The sequence below is a fragment of the Accipiter gentilis genome, chromosome 10 (assembly GCF_929443795.1).
Source record: "Accipiter gentilis chromosome 10, bAccGen1.1, whole genome shotgun sequence".
NCBI classification, from domain to species: domain Eukaryota; kingdom Metazoa; phylum Chordata; class Aves; order Accipitriformes; family Accipitridae; genus Astur; species Astur gentilis.
Genome location: NC_064889.1, coordinates 40,494,699 through 40,515,870, shown reverse-complemented (window position 1 = coordinate 40,515,870; position 21,172 = coordinate 40,494,699). Strand labels below are relative to the sequence as shown.

Sequence of the window (21,172 nt, the reverse complement as noted above, 5' to 3'; positions counted from 1 at the left end):
CTGGTGGTGGAAAGGGAAGGGCAGACCACCCCTGGAGAGCCAGGGGGACCTGAGCCAGGCTCTGCAAGCGCCAGCTGCTCCCTAAGGGCCTCAGAGCTGGGAGCAGTAACAGAGCAGTCAGCCTGCAAGCAAGGCAGGCTTGGGGTGGTGGCTGGGTTTACCAAGAGTCCAGATCAACTGGCACATCCACAGTGATGAGGCAGGTCTGACGTCAAGATGGGAAGCCAGTGGTTGGGGTCTGGATCAGTGAGTCCATGGCCAGGCCAAGCAGAGCTGCAAACGGAGACCAGCATCCTTGCTAATGCAGCAGGGCTGAGCTTAAATAGTGCCCTGGCCCCATGGGGTGAGGGGGGGTGGGGGCAGGTGAGGCCAGTCAGGCTGTTTAGGGCTGGTAGTGCCTCAAGGGCCCCAGCACAGCTGTCCCTGGGGGGCTGGCCCCAGGGACCCTGCAGGAGGGATGGAGGCAGCTGCCCTGCCCATGGCCAGTCCAGGGCCCCGTTTCAGCCCCATGGTGGGGGCAAAGCCCCACAGCAGCACCTGGACCCCCAGGCGGCAGGCAGAGCTGGGGCTGCCGGCGCTGCTGGCACATGGCAGGAGGGGAGGGCTGTCTGCTGCGGTGCGGCCGCCGGCCCAGGTACTGGCTCTGTCCCAGTCTGCACAGCAGGGCCTGTTCTGGGACACAGGTCACATCCCAGCACACATGTCCCATCCTGGGACACAGGTCATCCTGGGACACAGGCCATCCCAGGACACGTGGACCCATCCCAGGACACGTGGTCCTGTCCCAGGACACACAGCCCATCTCAGGATACACGTCCCATCCTGGGACATGCGTCCAAATCTCAGGACACACATTCCATCCTGGGACACATGTCCCAATCCCAGGACCCACGTCCCAATCCCAGGACACATATCCCATCTCGGGACACGTGTCCCAATCCCAGGACACACAGCCCATCCCAGGACACATGGCCCCATCCCAGGACACATGACCCATCCCGGGTCATGCGTCCCAGTCCCGGGACACACAGCCCATCCCAGGACACGCAGTCCCATCCTGGGACACATGTCCCATCCTGGGACAGGCGTCCCAATCCCAGGACATGTGTCCCAATCCCAGGACACATGTTCCATCCCAGGACACATGTCCCAATCCCAGTTCACACAGCCCATCCCAGGACACATGTCCCATCCTGGGACACATGTCCCAATCCCAGGGCCCACGTCCCAATCCCAGGACGCATGGCCCACCCCGGGACACACGTCCCAATCCCAGGACACATGGCCCATCCCGGGACACGCAGTCCATCCCGGGACACGCATTCCATCCCAGGACACACGGCCCAGCCCAGGACACACGGGTCCAGCCGGCGCCGAGCGCGGCCGGGGCGGGCCGGGCGCTGGGGGCGGCGCGGAGCCGGCGCCGGCCCCGGGCCCGGAGCCGGGGCCGGGGCCGGGGCCGGGGCCGGGGCCGGGGCGGGCGGAGCTCCGCGGGCCGCGCCTCCGGGAGAGCCGGGCCGGGCCGGGGCCGGCGCCGCCGTCAGCGCGGGCAGCGGCGGCAGCAGCGCCATGGCGGAGGCGCAGGAGGGGCCCGGGCGGCGCGGCAAGAGGGCCGGGCCCGGGGCGGAGGAGCCGGCGGAGGCGGAAACGGAGCGGGCCGACCGGCGGCGGCGGCGGAGGTGTGCGGGGGGCCGGGATCGGGATCGGGATCGGGAGCCGGGCCGGGGCTCGGCGGGCGCTGGCCGCGGTGCTGGCCCGGGCCGGCCCGGCGGCGGGTGCCCGGCCAGCACCGACGCCTGGCCCGGCTCTCACCCCCCCCCATCCCCGGGCAGCTTCCAGCCGGCGGCGGAGCCGCGGGGAACCACCGTCCTGCACGACACTGTCAGCGCCCGCCCGCAGCCCCTGCCAGGTGAGGCACCGCGGGGAGGGTGCCCGCTGCACCCCTGGGGCCCCACTGGGCCGGGGCCGGTGCCAGGGCTGGTGCCGGTGCCAGGGCCGGTGCCGAGCCACACGGGCAGCGCTCCCCGCTGACCCCGTCCTCGCCCTCCCCACCTGCCCCAGCGAGGCACTTCGACACCAGGACGACGGAGCCCGTCAGCTTCTTCTTGTCCAGCCTGGAGGAGCTGCTGGCCTGGCAGCCGGACAGCAACGACGACTTCAACGTCTCCGCCGTGCCGCTGGCGCAGCGCCAGCCCTCGCTCCACAGCAAGAGGCCCCGGACGCTGGTGTGCCATGACATGCGCGGCGGGTACCTGGAGGACAGGTACGTGCTGGGCGGAGGGGAGATGTGGTAGCGGGGCTCAACACCTCAAACCCCAAAACTCTTCCACTTCTTGATTTGTTTCCTGCCGGCTCGGCCACAGGCGGGCAGGGATGGAGGGGTTTGGTTCTTGGCACCAGAGCATGGCGACCTTGCTTGGGCCAGCCCTAGCCAGAGTCCACAGGGGTGGCTCGGTGCCACAGCTCTGCCCAGCTCCTGGGGCATGAGTCAGGGTCCTGCCCAGCCTCACAGCCGTCTGCTGGTGTCCATCCCGCATTGCCCAACCCTTTTCCCTCTCTGCCGCTGCAGGTTCATCCAGGGCTCAGCTACACGCAACCCCTATGTCTTCTACCACTGGCGGTACATCGACATCTTCATCTACTTTAGCCACCACACCGTCACCATCCCACCCGTGTGCTGGACCAATGCGGCGCACAGGAATGGCGTCCCTGTGCTGGGTGAGGGCAAGGCCGGCTGCAAGGGGAGCCCCAGGCGCATGCTGGGTTTGCCGGGGCGCATGGCTGATGCTGGTCTCACCACGTCCCCAGGCACATTCATCACTGAGTGGACAGACGGGGAGAAGCTGTGTGAGGCATTCCTGGCTGGCGGGGAGGAGGCATACCACGCCGTGAGCGAGCAGCTGGCCCGCATCGCCCAGCACTACCGCTTTGATGGCTGGCTGGTCAACGTGGAGAACACGCTGAGTGTGAGCCGTGGTTGTGGCCTGCCTGCCTCCCCCCCTGCCCTCACGCTGCTCCCACACGGGGGTCCTCGCCCCATGCCGACCTGTGCCTGCTTTCTCTTGCCAGGCAGCAGCGGTGAGGAACCTGCCCCCTTTCCTGCGGCACTTGACGGCGCAGGTGCACAGCGCTGTGCCAGGGGGGCTGGTGATCTGGTACGACAGCGTCCTGCAGAATGGCGCGCTGAGATGGCAGAACGAGCTGAACGAGGAGAATAGGTGAGGTCGGGCCCTGCCTCACCACCTTGCCCAGCAAAACCAGCCCTGGGTGGGGCAGGCACGAACCCATCCCAAACCCAGCACTCAGGGGTGGTCAGGGCATGGCCTGCACAGCCCCCGATGGGGTGGTCTGCGGGGACAGCTGCAGCGTCCGCCCTGCCACCCTGACCCTCGTCCCCAGGGTGTTCTTCGACGCCTGCGATGGGCTGTTCACCAACTACAACTGGAAGGAGGAGCACCTGGAGCGCACGCGTGGGCTGGCCGGACCGCGCCACACTGACGTCTACGTCGGTGTCGACGTCTTTGCCCGCGGGGATGTGGTCGGTGGTGGCTTCGACACTGACAAGGTGGGTGCGCCAGGGCCAGGCCAGAGCGGGACCCTGGGCCTCTTGCTGCGGAGCGCAGGGGTCTGAGCTCCCACCGATAGCTGTGCCGTGCCACGCCAGGCTGCTAACCCAGGAACGCAGCAGTGAGGAATGGGGGAACCCGGAGCTGCTGGGTTGCCAGCCATGCATGGAGAGGCAGCTGGGGATCCCAGTGCTGCAGTCCCTGGAGAAGGAGGTGCTGCAGCACATCCCCATGGCATTGTCCTGCTCCACCATGGGGCCGGTGGGACCTGGGGAAGTGGGGTCAGGACAGGTGACAAGGTGACCTCCTGGCCCGGCCTGTGCTGCTCACCGCTCGTCTCTGCAGTCCCTGCGCCTGATCCGCCAGCACGACCTCTCCGCAGCCATCTTTGCTCCCGGCTGGGTCTACGAGCACCTGGGGGCAGAAAACTTCCTGCACAATGAGAACAAGTGAGGGCGGCTTAGCAGGGCAGGGGCCGTGGGGGGAAGTGGGGCCGGGAGCACCCTGGGGCCAGGAGGGCTGCCAGGTGGTGGGATAGGGCTGCCGGGAGGCCATGGCTGCCAGACAGGACCAGCTGGCACTGCTCTGCCCCAGATGAGGTGATGCCGGCGGCCGTGCTGGGGCAGCAGCCGTAGCAGGGGTCTCTGCTCGGACACCTGCCTTTTCCTCCAGGTTCTGGGGCTTGCTGGCCGAGTACCTGCCCACGCACAGCATCTGCACGCTGCCCCTCGCCACCTCTTTCAGCCTGGGCATGGGGACCAGCAGGTTCCTGGCTGGGAAGGTGGGTGTGGGGTGATGGCTCAGCTTGGCTCTGGCTGGGCAGGGGTGGGCTAGGCAGGGGGGTCCCTGCTCCCGGCGCCCCGCCTGGCTCAGCTTGCCCTGTCCTGCAGGAGGAAGAGGCTGGGCCCTGGTATGACCTCAGCGCGCAGGAGATCCAGCCCCTCTACATGGAGCACGAGGGCAGGCTGAGCACCAGCTGCTGCCTGCAGGACGCCTGGTGCGGGGGCAGCTCCCTGAGGCTGCAGGGGACCATCTTCCCTGGCGAGGAGCGCATGGCCATCCGGTGAGTGGGGGAGTGAAGCCCTCTTGCCACCCCTTCAGCGCTGGGCTGAAGCCATGCCGGCATGGCATGGCCCACGTGGCCCAGGCAGAGCCGTGTGGCCCCAGGGCCTTGTGGTCAGTGTGCCACGGGGCTCTCTGCCCATACTGCCCAGCAGACCTAACCCGATGCCTCTTCTTTTTCTCTCCTCTCTCTCTCTGTCTCTCTCTGGGTGGATCTGGGGTCATCAGCCTTTTCTCTTTGCAGATGCCGGCGCCCCCCAAGCTCTTCCTGACCCTGCTCTACAAGCTGGAGGGGCCGAATGCCGATGAGGTCGCAGTTGCGCTGGAACTCACCACCTGGGACTCGAGTACCTGCCACGAGGGCAACGTCACCTCCCTGCCTGGTGAGGACCCTGCCCCCCCCCCCCCCCCCCCCCCCCCCCGCCATGCTCTCCACTGTCAGCACCCGCAGTGGGGCACGGGACCAGCTCAGCCCCTTGCCCCCCCAACCCTGCTCCCTCTGGCAGAGCCCAACGGCCGGCACCACCCCCGGTTCCTCCCAGCACCACCACCCGGCCTTGCCAAGCTGCTTGCTGCCTGTGACCGTGGCTCCCATGGCTGGACCAGCCGGTGAGTGCCCTGCCGTCACCCAGTGCCTGTGGGCAGGCGTGGGCATTCTGGGGCCCCCCCAGCACCATGGCTGCTCTGCCACTTCGCTCTCAGGTGCTACGAGCTGGACCTGCAGGACTGCAGCCTGCGAGACCTCTCCCTGCTCGTGTCCCGCCACCAGCCCAGCCCGCAGGAGACACCCTTCACCTGCCTTCTCGGGGAGGTCCGGGTGAGTGCCCACCGCTGCCGGCTGGAAGCCACCTGCCTGGGTGCTGCCCCACACTGCCCTGGGCTGGGAGGGTGGGTGGGCACCCGCTGCTCTTGCCCCTGGCCCCAACAGTCCTGCGGTTCCCTCCGCAGGTGCTGGATGCGGCCAGCGTGGCAGCTTCCCCGCCGCAAGTGCAGAGTCTGACGGCCTCGCAGCTCTGGTGGCAGGAGGGCCCTGAGAAGGAGCAGCTCTCGCTCAGCGTCACCCTCCGCTGGACCTTTCCGCCCGGCCAGGCCAGCTGCTTCCGTGTCCTCAGCCAGGGTGCCCGTTGCCGCCAGGCCCAGACGCCGCTGCAGCTGCTGGGGCTGGCGCACGCCTGCCTGTACCGTGCTGTGGGCTTGGTGGTGCCGCGGCCGGCGGCCGGGCAGTCCTGCCGGCTGGAGCTGCTGGTGGAGCCGGTGCTGCGTGACAAGCTGCCTGTGGACCCTGACCGCTGGGGCCGGCTGGTGCTGGTCTATTCCGAGCCGGCCCACAGCACCAGCTGAGACGGGCATTAAAGGCAAGCATGGTGCAGCCTGGCGTCCCTGTTTCCTCTGTGCTGGTGGGTGGGCTCTAGGCAGGGGGCTTAAGAGGGTGGAGGCTGCATTTCATCACCGTGGTTCGGTGGGTCCCTCTTCTCCCACCTGTGGCTGGGCTCAGCCCTCACCGTGGGGGCCCACTGGGCTGCCAGGGTCCCCCCCCGGCTCCTGCAACCCTCGCTGCCTGCAAGCTGCAGGCACCCAGGCTGGGGGTGCCTGCTCTGAGAACCCCCCCAGCCCCACATCTGCTCGCCTCCAGGACCAGCCTGGCACGGTTGTGGAGCTGCCAGCACTGGCTCTGCTGTGGCACTCAGCCCTGAGGAGCAGCCCAGCATGGGCAGCCGCTGTGCCCGTCCGCCACGGACCTAGCCCGCGCTGCCCTCTCCCCAGGGCTGGCAGGCAGCGGCTGCGCCCATGCTGCCTCCCCTGGATATCTTATGCAGAGAAAGAGAGAAAATTTATAGCAGCAATTATTTTCTCACAGTCTGGTGAGCAAGCAATTAGCAGGCAGGGAGGCAGGCGAGCGCGCCGCGCAGCAGGGTCGCCCAGCCCCAGCTCTCTCCGAGCGCCGGCCCCGGTCCCACAAACAATGCTGGCTCCTGGTCAGGAAAATTAATATGTCAGCAGTTAAGCTGCTGCTCCTCCGGTGGGGGACTCGCTCTGAAATGAATTATCTGACGGTTTGAAAAATGAAGGGCTCAGCACAGCCAGGGGAGGGCACCTGCCATGCCGGCACCCCGCTCTCGTGCTATGGTGAGGCCGGAGGCCCTGGTGCGTTCCCCCCTTGCCTGCTGCAGGCTGCAGCCCCCTGCCCAGAGGCGTGCCAGGATGGCCAGACCCGCTGTGCCAGCCACGGCCCCGTGCCAGCACCCCAGTCAAAACTTGAGTCGCCCTGGTTGAAGAAAGAAATCTTTATTAATAATTTCAATAATAATAATAATCCTTGTAATAATAATAATAATAATAATAATACTGTTTATTAGAATGGTCACACCTTTGAAGCATACAGAATGGGCCGGCGCCAGCCTGCGCACCGGCGGCCGGCGCAGGGGTTTGCTGTAAGGAAGAAGCCAGTACAGCGATGGAAGGAGCTTTGTACAGGGGCGGGGGCGCGGGGCCGGGGTGGCTGGGGCTATGTACACCGGGAATAGAAAAGGGGGAGCTCGTCGCTGGAGCATCGGGGGCGTCTGCAGACTATAAAGTGAGGTTTGAGGAGTGGCAGAGCCACGCGGGGCAGGGTGCGGGTGGGGGGGGGGGGGGCGGCTGAGCGCGAGGCCGCCCTACGGGACAGGCCTGCACCCCGGGGTGGGCTCCGCAGCGCCCCGTGCCGCTGGGCACCGGACCCGGCGCACCGGCTGCTGCAGATGGACCCCGGGGCTCGGGCTGGTCCCCGTGGGCGATGCCAGCCCCCGGTCCTGGGCGATGCAATGGCCGAGACCCCACGCTGAGGGCTGGTGGGGTCCCGCTGTCTCGGGCAGGGACGGGTGGCCGTAAGCATGTCCCGCGCCACGGAGCAGGCGGGAGCGGGAGCAGGATCGGGGCAGTCCCCGTCCCGGCTCAGCGCAGGGGGCCGCGAGTGTCGTTGGTCAGGGCTGCTCCCTGCGGGGTGGGAGCCCCAGGTGCGTCAGGGGATGGAGGGGAGGGAGGGGAAAGGGATCGCAAGCGAGTTGCAAGCTCCTCTTAACAAAAATTCCCTTTAAAAGGCAGAGGCTCATCCCCCTGCAACGCCCAGCGCCTCAGCAAAGCGGCTGCACCACCACCCCAGCTCCGTACGGGAGCCGAGGCCTCGCACACTTGACACGCTGATGACCGGCAAGCGCCGTAGCGCCGTAGCTTGGGAAACACGAAGCCAAGTTCCCACCCTGGCGCCCAGTCCCCAGAGCCGGGGAAGGGGCGGCGTGCCGCAGCGCTCCGCTGGCAACCCCAGCGCCGCCGCGCCGGGGCTGAAAGGAAGACGTGGTGCCCAGGCCCTGCGCCTGGGCGGGCGGAGGCCCCTCCGGATGCCCCCACGCTCGGCGGCGCGCCGGCTCTCCCTCCCTGCCACGGGCTGCGGGGCCGGGGCGGAGAGGGACCCCTCTGGCACGTCCGGCCGGTCCGTGCTCGCCGCGGCGCTCCTCCGGGACTCGCTCGCTCGGTGCGTGTGTGGACAGTATGGGACTTTCACTTGGCTGTTACCGCTTTGCTTTTTTTTTTTTTTTTTGTTGCTTTGCTTTTAATTTTTTTATTTTTGATTTTTTTGTGTGTGTGTGGATTTTTTTGCCCTTCCTGGTCCCAGAAGGAAACGGCCGCGGTTTCACTACAACAGAAACAGAGAGGCAGATCTTTTGCTGGAGCAGCTTGCGGGGCAGCCTGGCCGAGCCGCTGGCTGGGGGTGGGGGGATGCAGGCGCCAGCCCGGCTCCCCACGCCCCGCACCGCACCCCACGCCCGCGCAGCCAGCCTGCCGCACCGGAGCAGCGCAGTCGGCCCAGAGAAGCGCTACTGCCCGGGGCGCCGTCCCCGGGGTCCCACACCTGCCCCAGCCTGGCTCCGTCCCCGGGGCCTGCAGCAGCCCCCGCCGGCTCCTCTCTCTCCTACGGGGGGGCAGAGGGGCTGCTCCGGGGCTGCCGTCAGTGCCGTGCCCCCCGCGCCCGTGGGCAGAGCATCCCCTCCTGTCTCGCGGGGCGGACGAGCCCTCCGCACCCCAGCCAGGGCAGCGCCCGCTCGGGGCTCGGGCCGGGGTCGTGGAGCCGCACGGGGACCCCACGACCCGGCTTTGGGAACGGGGTGCCGGCGGGGCCGAGGGCTGGCCACGCTCCCCGCGGTCCCCAGGGGTGCCGGGGGCAGGAGCCGCCCGTGGCCCCGTGGCCCTCGGCAGCACGAGGCGCAGGGCCGCGCCGGGGCGGGCGGACGGCGCAGGAGAGGCGGGCGGGCGGCGGGACGGAGCGGCTTGAGGTAACCCTACGGGTGTGGGCTGCCGTGGCTCAGCGGAGCCCGGCCTGAGCCCCAGCCCCAGCCCGCCCGGGCAGGGCCCGCGGTTCCTCCAGAGGCTCGGCCTCGGCTCTGTCTGCCTGGTTTGGTTTGGTGCTAGTGAGCAGTCAGTGTTAGTGGTGGGAGGGGCTGTGTCTGTCTTGCTAGTAGGGAGTGAAGCGGCTGTACCCTCCTCGGTATAGACTAGCCTGCAACATCAAAGATGAAAAAAAAGCCGATCAGTATTCGAGAGAGAGGCAAAGCCCAGTTCTTCACTTTTTTTTCCTTTTTTTTTTTTTTTTTTTTTTTTTTTTTTCCTCTTTAAAATGACACCAAATCGCTTCTGTCCTTGGGACGTGAGGGGTGGGCAGGGCCGAGGGTGCCCAGTGCTGCCCTGGTTCTGGGACGGCCATGAGTGCTGCCTTGGAGCCATGCACGGGCCAGGGGCTGCAGGGTGCCCCAATCCCCGGTGCCCTCAGCATGGCACCACCGCGGCCAGGTCTCCTCCTGCCTGCAGTGACCATGGAGGAGCCCGTCCCATCCCCGCTGCAGCACTGGGCTGGTACCCACCCTGCCCATCCCCACGGGACGGAGGGGCCACGGCCCCTCACTAGCAGCTGCCTGGGACCGGGGATGCCGAGGGGCGCTTGGCAGCCTGGTCCCAGCTGGGGTAGGGGGGGTGTGTTTAAAAAAAAAAAGGAAGAAAAAGATGGGTTGGCTTTGAGATCCCGCCCATGAGTGGGATTTTTCATCTTTGATGCTGGTTGCGAAGCTAGCTAAGAGCCGTGGCGCGTGGGTGAGCTGCAGGCGCCGGCGCGCGCACGCGTGCTTCCCTGTGCGTGGCTGCGCACCGGGCCCTGGGGACACGGCCCTGCGCCAGGGACGAGAAAGGGGGTCCCAATCCCCGGGCAGGGCCCTGGGGGGCTGCCCAGGCAGCCGGCGCAGGGGGCAGCCAGGCCCCCGGGAAGCGGCGTGCGCGGGCAGGACTGCGTGCGGGTGCCAGGCGTAACGGGGCACGTGGGGTGGAGGCGTGGGGGTGGGGGGGGCCTCCTCTCTTGCCTGCCTGCGGACAGAGCCAGGCAGGGGCTGCGCTGCTCCTGCTACCGCCGCCGGCTCCTGGCTCCCCCTCCCACAGCCCCCGTGTGCAGGGCTGCCCCGCGCCACTCACTTGCCCCCGCACCCCGCAGGCTCCCCGGGCTTCCGTGCCGGCCCCCCCTCCCCGGTGCTGGCTGCAGCTCGCGCTGGGAAGCAAAGAAAGGCCGTGGGGGCTGTTCTTACCATGGTGCCGATGCTGTATGTGGCGGCGGGGCCGATGGTGTGGTGGTACGGGTCTGCCGCTGCATACACTCTGCCATAACTAGGAGCAAACACAGCAGTGGCCATTAGCGACTGGGGTTGGGGTCCCGTCTCCCCTCAGCAGCCCCCCTTCCCACCTGCTGCTTCCCCCTGTTGTGCCTGGGAGCCCCCTGGGACCTCCCTGCTTCTCCCTGCCTGGGCACCAGTCCTTTTCAGAACGAGCCCAAGGGGAGCGCAGGGGCCCCAGTTTGCAGGACACCCTCATCGTGCCTGGCTCCGTCCTCGTCCCGCAGGGCACGAAAGCTGAGGTGTGTCACACCGGGCAGTACAGGGGGTGAAATGGGTCTTCCCCCACACCGGGAGCGATGCCTGCGGTGTAGCAGTGCTTACCTGTCGCTGTATGCTGCCGCTGCTGCTGCGGGCTGGGCGTATCTGTAGGCGGCATAGCCCCCCTGCAGTGGAGGAGAGGTTGCTGTCAGGGAGGGGGCAGCACCCACTGGGGGAGGCTTGGGGGGCCGGGGCAGCTGGGCACCCCCTGGGCACTGCCACAGAGCAGCAGTGGGGCCCTGCAGGGAGCCGGTACCCGTGCTACCAGGCGCACACCAGCCTCATTACCATTCCCCAGGGGCTTTCACAAACATTAACCTTAAAAAATTAAATTTCCAGAGGAGAGAATGTCACCTCCCTGATCGCTTTAATGAGGTGTCACGTTAGATAAATCCTTCAGCCGCCCGCCTGAAATATCGCCAATGGCTTCTTAAATATGGAGGTTAAATGCCGGTGTAAGACAGCGCACTGGCGCTCACCGAGGCCGTAAATCCCACGCGGTGCTGGCCCTGGGAGGGGCCTGGCTGGGGGCACAGGACCCTGCGTGGTGCCACCCCGCTCGCTCCGGAGGAGCCGCGCTCACATCCGCGGTCTGCCTGGGCTCCAGCCGCCTTCCCCAGAGGAAGGGGCTGGCAGGGGGCAGACCCCAACGCGGAGCCACCCAGTGCCGCTTGCCCCCCGCCCCAGCACAGGGTCTCTGGCACGGCCCAGACCCAGGCATGGCACTTACGTAGATCTCAGCTCCGTAGAACCCGTCCTGGTAGACGACCCTGCAAATGAGGTGAAGGCGTCAGAGCCCGGCCTGTGTCACTGACCGAGAGGGACTGGGGTGAAGCCAGTTGAACTGGGGGAGCTGCTTCCAGGAGTGGCCGTCCAGGCAGCCCGAGGGCACGTCCCAGGCTGAGACTCCTGGCAGGGACATGGGGACAGGCAGAGGGCATAGCCAAGGGCAGGAGGTGCCACAAGGATGGAGAAGTCCAGGGCATGATCACCGCTGGGAGCAACTGAACGGCCACATCTTGCCATGGCCGTGCCTGACACCAGAGTGGCCGTGTATGCCGGGAGAGAAAGTATTTCTATTAAACCAACCAACGCAGCTGGAATAACAGTCTGTGCTTTGGGGCACAGGAGGCTGGTGAGCACGTGGGTCATGCCGAGGAGCAGCAGCCTGGGGGGGGTTTCACAGAGCCCGAGGCCAAGCAGGCGCTGGGGGAGCTGCAGCCCGTTCCTGAAGCACGATGCCGACGCTGATGGCAGCAGAATCGGAGCGACGCGGCAGCAAATGATCCCCCCACCCCAAGGCAGGCCGTGCCCGCCGCTGCCCGGGTACTCACGCGCCGTAGGTGGGGATGGGCGGTGGCGGCGGCGCAGCCCGGAAGGTGTTGTAGACGGCGCGTCCTCGTCCCCGTAAGTGTGCCCCTCGGTAGGCCACGGCCGTCCCCGTGGCGGGGTACGGGAACCCCGTTACTGCGGGAGGGAGGGAACAAATGTGGGCTTTCCACAGCAGCTCCCCACAGCGCACAGCTGGGACCCCCGGCAGCCACCGCGGGACATCCCATGCCACAGCCCGCCTCTGCCCCATGGCCTGCGGGGACACAGCCCGCAGGGATGCTGGGCCGAGGGGACCTGCGCACGCAGCGGTGCGGGAGGAGGAGAGGGGCTGGGGGCTGCTCAGCAGGGTCGGACACGGTGTGGGACCAACGTTCGGGGGGACCCACAGCGAGGCTGGTCCCGAGGTGACGTTACCTGCGTAGAACTCAGGGCCGTAGACCGCTCCCACCACTGGGTTCAGCTTCCAGCCTGTGGGCAGGGAGAGCCGGTGAGGCCAGGGGCATCCTCCCCGCGGTGCTCCCCACCCCCCCGGCTGTGCTCCAAGGGGCCACGGCTCCCATCCCCGGTCAGCTGCTGGGCATGGGGTGCCCGGGGGGGTGCTGCATCCCTGCACTGGGCAGGCAGCGGCCGCTCTCCCATCTGCCCAAGGGTGCGGAGGGTGTTTGCTGCAGGAGCTCAGTGGCAGCCTGGCAGCAAGGGTGCCCAGGGATGCCCCGGCCCACCGCAACTCCAGCTCTCCTCGTGCTGGCCCTTACCATTGGTGTAGGGGTTGGCAGCCTTCTTGTTCGTCATGACCCGGGCCGTGGCGTTGTTCACCTGCAGAGAGAGGGGATGGGAGCTCAGCACCTGTGGGCAGCAGGGCTGGCGAGGCCGCAGTCCAGGGCCCGCTCGGCTGCGCTTGGCGCGCGTTGCTGCTGCTTCAGATGCCGGAGCGAAGGATGCCAGCCGCATGGGGGGAGACATGGGAAGAGTCTCTGCCCGCAGCTGCCCCGCTGTGATGCAGTCCTGCCCATACCCCTGGCCAGCACAGGCCTCCCAGCTCCAGCAATGAGCATTGGTCGGGCTGCTGGCCGATACCCTGACCGCGGCAGTGCCATGCTCAGGCTTAGTCCTGACGTGCCGCTGCCAGGCTCGGCCGCCTCCTGTCCCCACCCCGTGCCCAACCCAGCCTGCAGGAAGGACACACTTGTGGCAGGAGTCCGGGCCACTCCTGCAAGCGTCCGCGAGCTCCTGCCTGGCTTTGTCGGACCACGTTCTCTGAGAGGCACTGCCCATCCACAGGGCATTGCTGTGCCCTGTCAGGCTGCCCTTCCCTGCACTCAGCATTGTTGAGGACGTTTGAGTCCCAGTCCCTCCGCCACGTGATGCCCCGCTTCCCACCGCTTGCCGGCGATCAGCAAGGTGCTGCCAACGAACGGGCAGAGCCTGATCCCTCTGCCTAGCTTGAAGAAATAAAAGCCTCGGGGGCTGGGCAGCGTGGCAGCTGCCTGCACAGCGGGCACGGGAGCCCTGCGCAGCATCCTTCCCTCCTGGGCACGGGGGAGGTGGGGACGGCACACGGAGCAGAGAGCCCCTCTCTTCCCTGCAGAGCTCAGGGCGGCTGCGTGGTGGGCAATGAGGGCTGCAGGCAGCTGGGGTCTGCCAGACCCTTCTGTAACTGGCAAAACGCAGCCAGAGCCCGGGCCGGTGCCCCAGCTCTCCCCGCACGCAGGAGGTTTGTGTGAGCCAGACGCTCCTTGCGCCAAGTGACGACCTTCCCAGCAACCGGCACACATGCTCCTGTGCCGCATTCACGGATGCATGCACGCGCCGGGCAAGCCTCCCCTGGGGCATGCGGGACTGGTGCGGGACCCGGGGCTGCCCCAAAGTGTCCCCTGCCCCGGCTCTCCCCTGCCTGTAGCCCCCCCCGGCAGCTCTGCCCTGCCTGCAGCCCCCGGCAGGAGAGGGCCCCCAGGCAGGGTGGAGGGGACGCACGCACACGCAGGCATGGCACTAGCACACTTATCTGAGCACCTCAATCTTCCGGCCCTCTACGATGGTGCCATTCAGCTTCTCCCGTGCCCGGTCGGCATCTGTGCTAGTTTCAAAAGTTACAAACCCAAAACCCTGTGAGCAGAGGAGAAAAGGAGAAAGAAAGAGACAGAGAGAGACAGAGAGAGGGTGCGGGGACAGAGAGAGAGAGGGGGGTGAATCAGGAGAGCTGGCGCAGGAGATGAGGCTGCCGCAGTGCAGAGATGGAGAGCCTGGGCCGGATCCCCCGCTGGGTCTGGGGGTCCTGGCTGAGGCCCCAGCATCGCCTGCGAGCTGGGAGAAGAGTCTGGGAGAGGGGCACAGAAAGCAGGGAAGATACAACAGAGACATCCACACACAGAGGGACAAGAGCTGCCTGTGCAGGGAGGGGCAGAGTGAGCCCTCCCCTCCCTCCGGCGCTCGGGGCGCAGGGACCCACACAGCCCCCTCAGTCAGCACAGAGCAGTGGGACGGGGCTGCCCCGAGATGGGGTACCCCATGCCTGGGTCCCCTGGGGCAGGAGAGAAGGGGAGAGCGGGCAGAGGAGCTGCCGGCCATCCCGGCTCTGCCTGGCCCCCTCCCCAGGGCTTGCCATAATGGTGCCGGCCGCAGGCAGCACCCACCTTGGAGCCCCGCTCATTGAAAATGATCTCCACGTCCAGGATCTTCCCGAATTGCTGCAAGCAGAGAGAGCAGAGGCATGAGCACCCACAGAACTCCTGCCCCGCGGCCGCACCCGGGGCTACTGGCACAGGGCTCTGCACCCAACCTGGCCAGGGATGGGCAGGGGTCTGCCTTGGGGGCCAGACCGGGGGAACCTCAGTGCCATGCAGGGGAGAGCTCCTGTCCCTCCCATGGCACCCGCTCTTCCAGAACTTGAGGAATATCACCCAAAAATCTCATTAGCCTGCGCTGCTCTGAATCCTAATGAGGGCTGGGAAGGGGACAAGGGAAGGGAAAAGGGCTCTGTATCACCGCCCCCTCCATGTACGGGACTTGGTCCAACAGCCCGGCTGTTAACCAGGGAGCAAATCCTGCAAACCACCACTCCCCGCCAGCAGCAGCACAGAGGTGCCCGGGCATGCTGCAGGATGGGCCCTTGGTATGGGACAGTGCCGGCGTCCCTGGGGTGCCACGGGGCAGCACCTGAGCGGAAAGCAGGGGATGCAGGTGGCTGGATGGGGCTAGACTCACCCCAAACATTTGCCGCAGGTCAGGGTCCCGGAATCGGAAGGGGATGTTGGAGACGTGTAACCTCTTGGGCTGCTGCTTGTCTGTGTTGTCTGAGGAGTGTAGCTGCTGGCTGTCTGTCTGTGCCGCCTCGTCTGTCTGCTGTGGGAAGCACCGCCGGCCGTCAGCCCCCGGCATTGCCAGCCCCATGTCCCTGGCAGGTGTCCGGGCTCAGGGCCTGTCCCCCTCCCCTGTGCTTGGCCCTGCCTGTCTCCAGGGTCACCCTGGACCCTGCAGTCCCCAAGCTCCGGGCAGTACCCCATGGGTCTCCCTGCAGCCCGGCGAGTCGGGGGAATGCCAGAGGGGATCTCTGCCTGCTGGGAATCGGGAACCAGCCTGCACTTCCCTGCCTCAGCCGATGCTGCCAGCGGGGTCAGGGCATCACCCGCCCAATGAGAGGTGCCAGGGACCTGGGGGGCTGAGTGCTGGCGGGGGGTGTGTGCAGGGAGCACACCCCAAGGAGGGGGAGGCCTGGGAGAGTGTGGGGGGGTGACCCACTCCAGAGAGCCAGCCAGCATCGAGTGGTCTCGCGCTGGTCTCTCTCCCCTCTGTCAGCCTGGTGGCACGGTACCCGGGGGCCGTGACCGTGGCACACGGTTGTGCTCGGGGCAGGGGGTGGCAGACCCCGCACGCGGGGCTGCCGTGGCCAGGCTGGGAAGTGCTCGGCTCAGCATTTTCCCCGGCGCTGCATTACAACCCCGTAATTGAAGCTATCTGGTGGGAAGGCAGCCAAGCAGGTAGATTACAAGTGATTAGAAATGACGGGGGGGGCTGCGAGGGAAGGAGCTGGCAGCCGCGGCACCCAGCCCGGCGCCCCGAGGGACCGCAGCCAGGCAAGCACTGCTGCCCTGGCACCCCTCCCAGCAGCTCCGGCACTGCCCTCGGACCCCCACCCGCCCCCGCGGACACCGTTCCCTTACCGGTACCGTCTGCGTCCCTGCTATGGACTGTGTGCTGGCGTCGGTGCCCGGCTGCTCGGCGTGGCTCTGTGCTGGTGTGTAGAGGGTCATGGCGTGCTCCGGTACTGTGCTTTGCCCCGAGTAGTCCTGCGTGGGGTGGGGGTGCGGTGGTGCGTACTCTGCGGGGATCCCGTTCTGGGGGGGTGGGGGGTACTGGGCCGGGGGGTAGGGCTGAGCCATCGCGTCCGGCGGAGCCGTGGCGTCCTGGTTACCCTGCCGAGACAGCGGCACCATCCCCCTTACCCACTGACGTCCCTGGGGTGCCTGGGCTGCGACCTGCCCCAGGGAGGGGTCCTGGTCCCCGCAGCCAGACCCAGGCCCCCCAGCCCCACCACGCCCCAGCCTTTGGTGTCCCCCCTCCAAACCCTGGCCTGTCTCTGTGCAACGGCAGCTCTTGGGTCGCATCGCCCGCAGCTGAGCCCCCATCCTCTCCTGCTCTGGGGCCCAGCCTGCCCGCTGCACTGGGGCTTGGGCAGCAGGAGGATGGAGCCCCTCGCTGCGCGGCTTAACTAGGGGAGCCTGCACATCACTCTCTCTGCAGGGAAGGAAACCAGGGCAGCCCTTGATTTGGAGCCCAACGTGGGGCAAAGCAAAGCCAGGCTGGCAACGTCGCTCCGGGGGGGCTGCACAGCATCAGCGCCTGCCAGCAGCAAAGCCGGCATCTTGGTGACGGTGGTGGCAGCGAAGGGGAGCGGGGCAAGGGAGGCAGGGAGGGGCGGCCAGGGAGGGATGTTGATGGCCCCCTAGCAAACACCAGAGAGGGATCAATTAACTGTTAAATATTTGATTAGGCCCTTTACTCTAACGCAGCCAGCCTGGCCGCCCTGGTTAAACGGGGTGAGCTGCACCCACACCATGGGCCGAGGGCTGCCCATTGCCTGCCGGCAGGGGGGCGGCAGGGGGGGCTGCCAGGCTGTGCCTCTCTTGCACACCCATCCACCAGCCATCCTCACAGCCCCGCGTACACCCGCAGGCTCTCCCCCCTTGCACACGCATGTGCTGCACCCGCCGCCGCACAGACGCCCACCATAGTGCACAGCAGCAGCCCCCACCGGCAGCCAAGGGCTGCAAACGCTTGAGCCAGCGCGTGGGGCAGTGCCAGCAGCCCCTCAGATGCTTTACAACCTGCCGTGGCAGCCTCTCACCCATGAAATACATCTGTGGCTCAGCCTGTGGAGACAAGCTCCTTAATTGTGTGTGTGGCCAATTTACGGTGCGGAGGGATGGTGGGGGGCAGGCAGGGGGCCGCGCTGCTCGCTGCTGTCCCCCAGTTGGCAGGGCCGTCGCGCCTGCGAGGGAGGCAGCGGAGCCCGTGCCGGGGGCACGGCGGGGACCACATGCAAAAACAGCGTGAATAATCCCGCTACAGATCTGCAAGTCATTGGCAGGCTCGCCAGCGCCTTCCCGTGCTGACTCAGCTGCTCGGGGACGCACCAGCCAGATGCACCTGCCAGCGCGGCCTGGGGCTGCCGATGCTGCAGGACGGCAGAGCCCCATCCCCGGCACTGCCCCCGAGCCGGGCAGCTGGGGCCAACGCTCCTACCTGTACCGTGGGTGCAAACCTCACCTCACAGGCTGGAGGGCTTCCATCCTGCACTCAGCCTGGCCCCGGCACCTGAGCCTGCTCCAGGGAGCGGGCAGATACCGAACAGTCACAGCGGTCATGGTCCCCATGCCCGACACTCCCTGCCTGCATCCCTGATGCGCAGTGCCCGACCCTCCCTGCCTGCAGCACTCCTGCACGCTGGACGTCCATCCTTGCTGTCACCATAGCCAAGATCAGCCACCAACACGGCGGGGATGGGCACTGCTGCCCAGGCAGAAAGAGCCAGCGGGTAGGGGGACGCAGACGGGTGCTGGGGCAGGGACCATCCCCACCCAGGTCTTGGGCCCCACTGGCTCCTTGCCAGCCTGTCCCGACAGCCACGTTCATATCTGTTATTAATTAGGGCTGTCGCAGTGCCTGTCAGCCCAAGTATTATTTCATTCAGGGACCATTAGGTTCCCCTGTTTTGCTGCTCGCCGTCGCCGGGGCTGCTGGTGCTGCAGAGGCACAGATCTATGGCTCCCAGCACCTCCCTCCTGCCAGCGCTGCCTGTCCATGCCCAGGGATGGGGCTGCTCGGCTCAGTGGCGGGGGGCTGCTGGGGGCGAGGGCCTCGCGGGGAGGGCGATGGCGACGGGTTTGGCCGCGCAACGCCCGTTGACGTCACAGGGAAACGGCTGCTGCTCAGCTCCACACCCCGTGCTGCCTGTGTCCTTCCCCACCGGCTGCTCTGGGCTGCCTGCAGCGTGGGAAAAGCCCCATCCCTGGGCAGCCCTGGGCAGTGAGGGGGCCCCTCTGCTCTTCCCGGGAAGGTTACTGGGGCCCTGGCCCCACGGCAGCCCCTTCCCTGGGTCCTTCCCTGCACCAAGTGCCTGGGGGGTCCTGGGGACCTATCTCTGCACCCCAGGGGAGGCAGCCAAACGGCACCGGCCTGCAGCCAGGTGCTTCCAGCTTGGGTTGCCCAGCGTCATGGGGTGCCCAGCCCCATGGGGATCCCGTGGCACGGTGCCGGCCGGTGGGTGCCAAGGACAGGGGGCTCTGACAGGCATCCCTTGCTCGTGCACTGCATGTCCCTCCTGGCGGCAGGAGGGATGGTCCTGCACGGCACTTTGTGGGGCAGCTTTCCACACTTGCATTAAAAGAAAATCTGATTATTAATAGCCCATGGCCCTCATTTAGTAAACGAGACAGGAGATTAGTGCAGTGCCCAAGACCAAGTGTGGAGCAAAGCTGGCGGTATTTAACACGGCATGGGGGGGGCATGAGCAGCACCCCATCACCTCCACTCCCCATGCTGCCCATCTGCTCAGGCAGGATGCCGGCAGGGCTGTAGCACAGCCCTGTGCCGAAACACCGTGGCCCTGGGGACGGCAGCAGAGGCCTTCGCTGTCAAGGGGAGAAGCGGCTCTGGGAAGCATGGCACGCGCCGCTGCATCCTGCGGGCTGGCGGGCGTCCTGCTGCCTCCCGGCTCCTTGGCAGACCACTGCGCTGAGGAGCCTGGGGCCAGGGGAACCCCCCCCAGGGAGCGGCTCCAATCCAGCCAGCTGTGGGATGCTGCTCCCCAAGCCCAGCCCTGGAGGGCAGAGCTGGGGGGACCCCGAGGGCGCCTGCGTGGTGTCCCCTGCGCGGCATCCACTGCCCTGCCCGCGGCTCAGCCTCACACCACCAGCCCTGCGCAGCAGCTGCTGCAGCAGGCAGGGGTGGATATCATCTTTAGCTGATTAAATGTCCCTCATTAACGAGTTTCTTTAATTAATGAAGTTTTTTTGTTTGCTCCACTTGCTTTCTCCCCACCGCACTCTGCCTCCTCAGCACAATCCAGGCCATCTCCTTTCAAGTCATTTAGCGCGTGGGGCCGGTTCCTGCCGACGCCGCACTTTGGTGATTGTGCCTGTCAGCTCAGGGCTGACGACGCCATTTTTAACATTTGCTCCTTTTTAAGAAAATAACGCACCAGGAGCCCCCGAACGCAGAGGATGTGTCTGAGCAATTAGCTGAGCGCAGAGCACCTGCTCTCACAATAGGGCACCCACTGGCCCCAGGCACCCTGCAACGTGCCACCACACCTTGCCCGCGATGGGTGTCCTGCCGGCATGGTGCAAAGGTGCAGCATGAGAGCTCCCCTGAGTTATCGACTGCTCAAGAGCAACCGTCACCTGCTGCCACCCGCCTCCAGCCGTGGACGGGCAGTGCAGTGGTCCCATGGCAGTCCCACAAAGCCAGCCAGCGAGCTGTGCCCACACTCAGCCAGAGCCGTTGCTTGCACACGCGGTCACAATTTACAACCAGGCAGCAGCCTGTCCTGGGGCCGGTCCCCTCCCCTGCGACCCCGCGGCCACCACAAACGTGCCCAGAGTTTCCTCCAAAAGCCTCGCGGCCATCCTACCACCTCGGCCCAGCCCTGCTCTCCTCTCTAGCCCAGGGTGACCCACACCTGGCCAGCTCTGCCTGCGGATGTCCCCTTCCCACATGCTGCACTCAGGCCAGTGCTGCTGGTGCAGGGGTGGCACAGCACCACCTGGTCATGGCACATGTGCAGCCTGGAAGCCAGCTCCCCCGGAGCAGCTGGGGAGGGGGCACAGTCCCATCACCACGTACCTCCCCACTGCCAGCGAGAAAGGAGCCCCCGGAGCAGCACACAATGAGGACCCTGCAGCCACGGGTGTCCGGGAAGCAAAGGCAGCATGGATCTGCAGGCAGCCCAGCCCAGCTCCAGCCCCCAGTGCTGGTGGCTGTCCCGCTCCTTCCACTGGGAACCAGCCACCCACCGAGGGGTGCAGCGAGGGGCCGGGGTCCTAACCCCACCACACCATCCAAGGAGCTTCTCAAGATGTTCCTCCAAGCTGCAAAGGCTCAGTGGGCAGCACATCCCGCAGGCAGTGCAGGCAGGCAGGCAGCAAGCGCATTACTCTGACCCAGACTGGCTCCTGCTTGCTCGCTCCCTGTCAGGGCGTCCCCTTGCCGCACGGCGAGACAGCCCGAGGTCAGAGCCGAACGCAGGGAAGGATGTTGAGCAATTCCCCGAGGGCGCCCCAGCCTGCCGCTCTGCCTGTGCCAGGGCAGCTGCTCACTGCTGCAACAGGTCTGCAGCGCGTTGCTGCAGCTGGACCTGCCGTGCCCGCCAGCAGGACATGGAGCTGGGGACAGACCGGGGCCGACGGCAGCGTCTGCCCTCGTGCCCGCTGCCTCGGAGCAGGATGGTGCAGCAGTGCCGTGCTGTGCCGGGTGGCAGAGACGGGCTCAGCAAACGGGGTCCTCGCACGGCCTCACGTGCCCCCCAGCCACCCAGGGGTCACACAGCCGTGCCACCACCACGGGCTGCTGCGAGGCTGTGCCCGGCACGGCTCATCTGCGTGACAGCCACAACGTCCCCCCTTCGATCCAGCCGCTCGCTCATGCTAATGACTGTCAACATGAAACAGAGGCCGTGAAGGGGAAGAAAATTACTCCCTGAAAAGGAATTGACTGATCCCCGTCATTTCTCAAGGAATCACTGACCTGTGAATATTTCATTACCCAAAA

At 66.6% G+C, this 21,172-nt stretch overlaps 3 protein-coding genes across 16 annotated transcripts in view; 2 read left to right on the top strand and 1 right to left on the bottom strand.

Moving 5' to 3' along the window:
- LOC126043458 (uncharacterized) overlaps positions 1-21,172 on the top strand; it is a 237,956-nt gene that overhangs the window by 42,853 nt on the left and 173,931 nt on the right. The window lies entirely within an intron of this gene.
- Positions 1,533-5,989, top strand: ENGASE (endo-beta-N-acetylglucosaminidase). Its single transcript, XM_049811878.1, has 14 exons — positions 1,533-1,679; positions 1,833-1,909; positions 2,062-2,263; positions 2,570-2,718; positions 2,809-2,966; positions 3,070-3,218; positions 3,400-3,565; positions 3,912-4,015; positions 4,239-4,347; positions 4,457-4,629; positions 4,857-5,011; positions 5,135-5,237; positions 5,331-5,445; positions 5,577-5,989. Exons 1-14 carry the CDS (start codon positions 1,570-1,572, stop codon positions 5,967-5,969), a joined length of 2,163 nt encoding a protein of 720 aa, XP_049667835.1. The 5' UTR covers positions 1,533-1,569; the 3' UTR covers positions 5,970-5,989.
- The window catches only part of RBFOX3 (RNA binding fox-1 homolog 3), a 190,354-nt gene continuing 176,118 nt past the window's right edge, over positions 6,937-21,172 (bottom strand). For 12 of the 14 annotated variants that reach the window (XM_049811889.1, XM_049811893.1, XM_049811891.1 and 9 more), the window contains 11 exons: positions 16,066-16,317; positions 15,110-15,247; positions 14,539-14,592; positions 13,919-14,011; positions 12,661-12,721; positions 12,320-12,373; positions 11,908-12,040; positions 11,304-11,343; positions 10,637-10,698; positions 10,229-10,307; positions 8,307-9,159 (listed from right to left, as the gene is read on the bottom strand). In XM_049811889.1, the coding sequence (XP_049667846.1) occupies positions 9,115-9,159; positions 10,229-10,307; positions 10,637-10,698; positions 11,304-11,343; positions 11,908-12,040; positions 12,320-12,373; positions 12,661-12,721; positions 13,919-14,011; positions 14,539-14,592; positions 15,110-15,247; positions 16,066-16,317 (1,011 nt within the window). In that variant the 3' untranslated portion in view covers positions 8,307-9,114. The other 2 variants (XM_049811885.1, XM_049811886.1) reach the window with 2 other exon arrangements.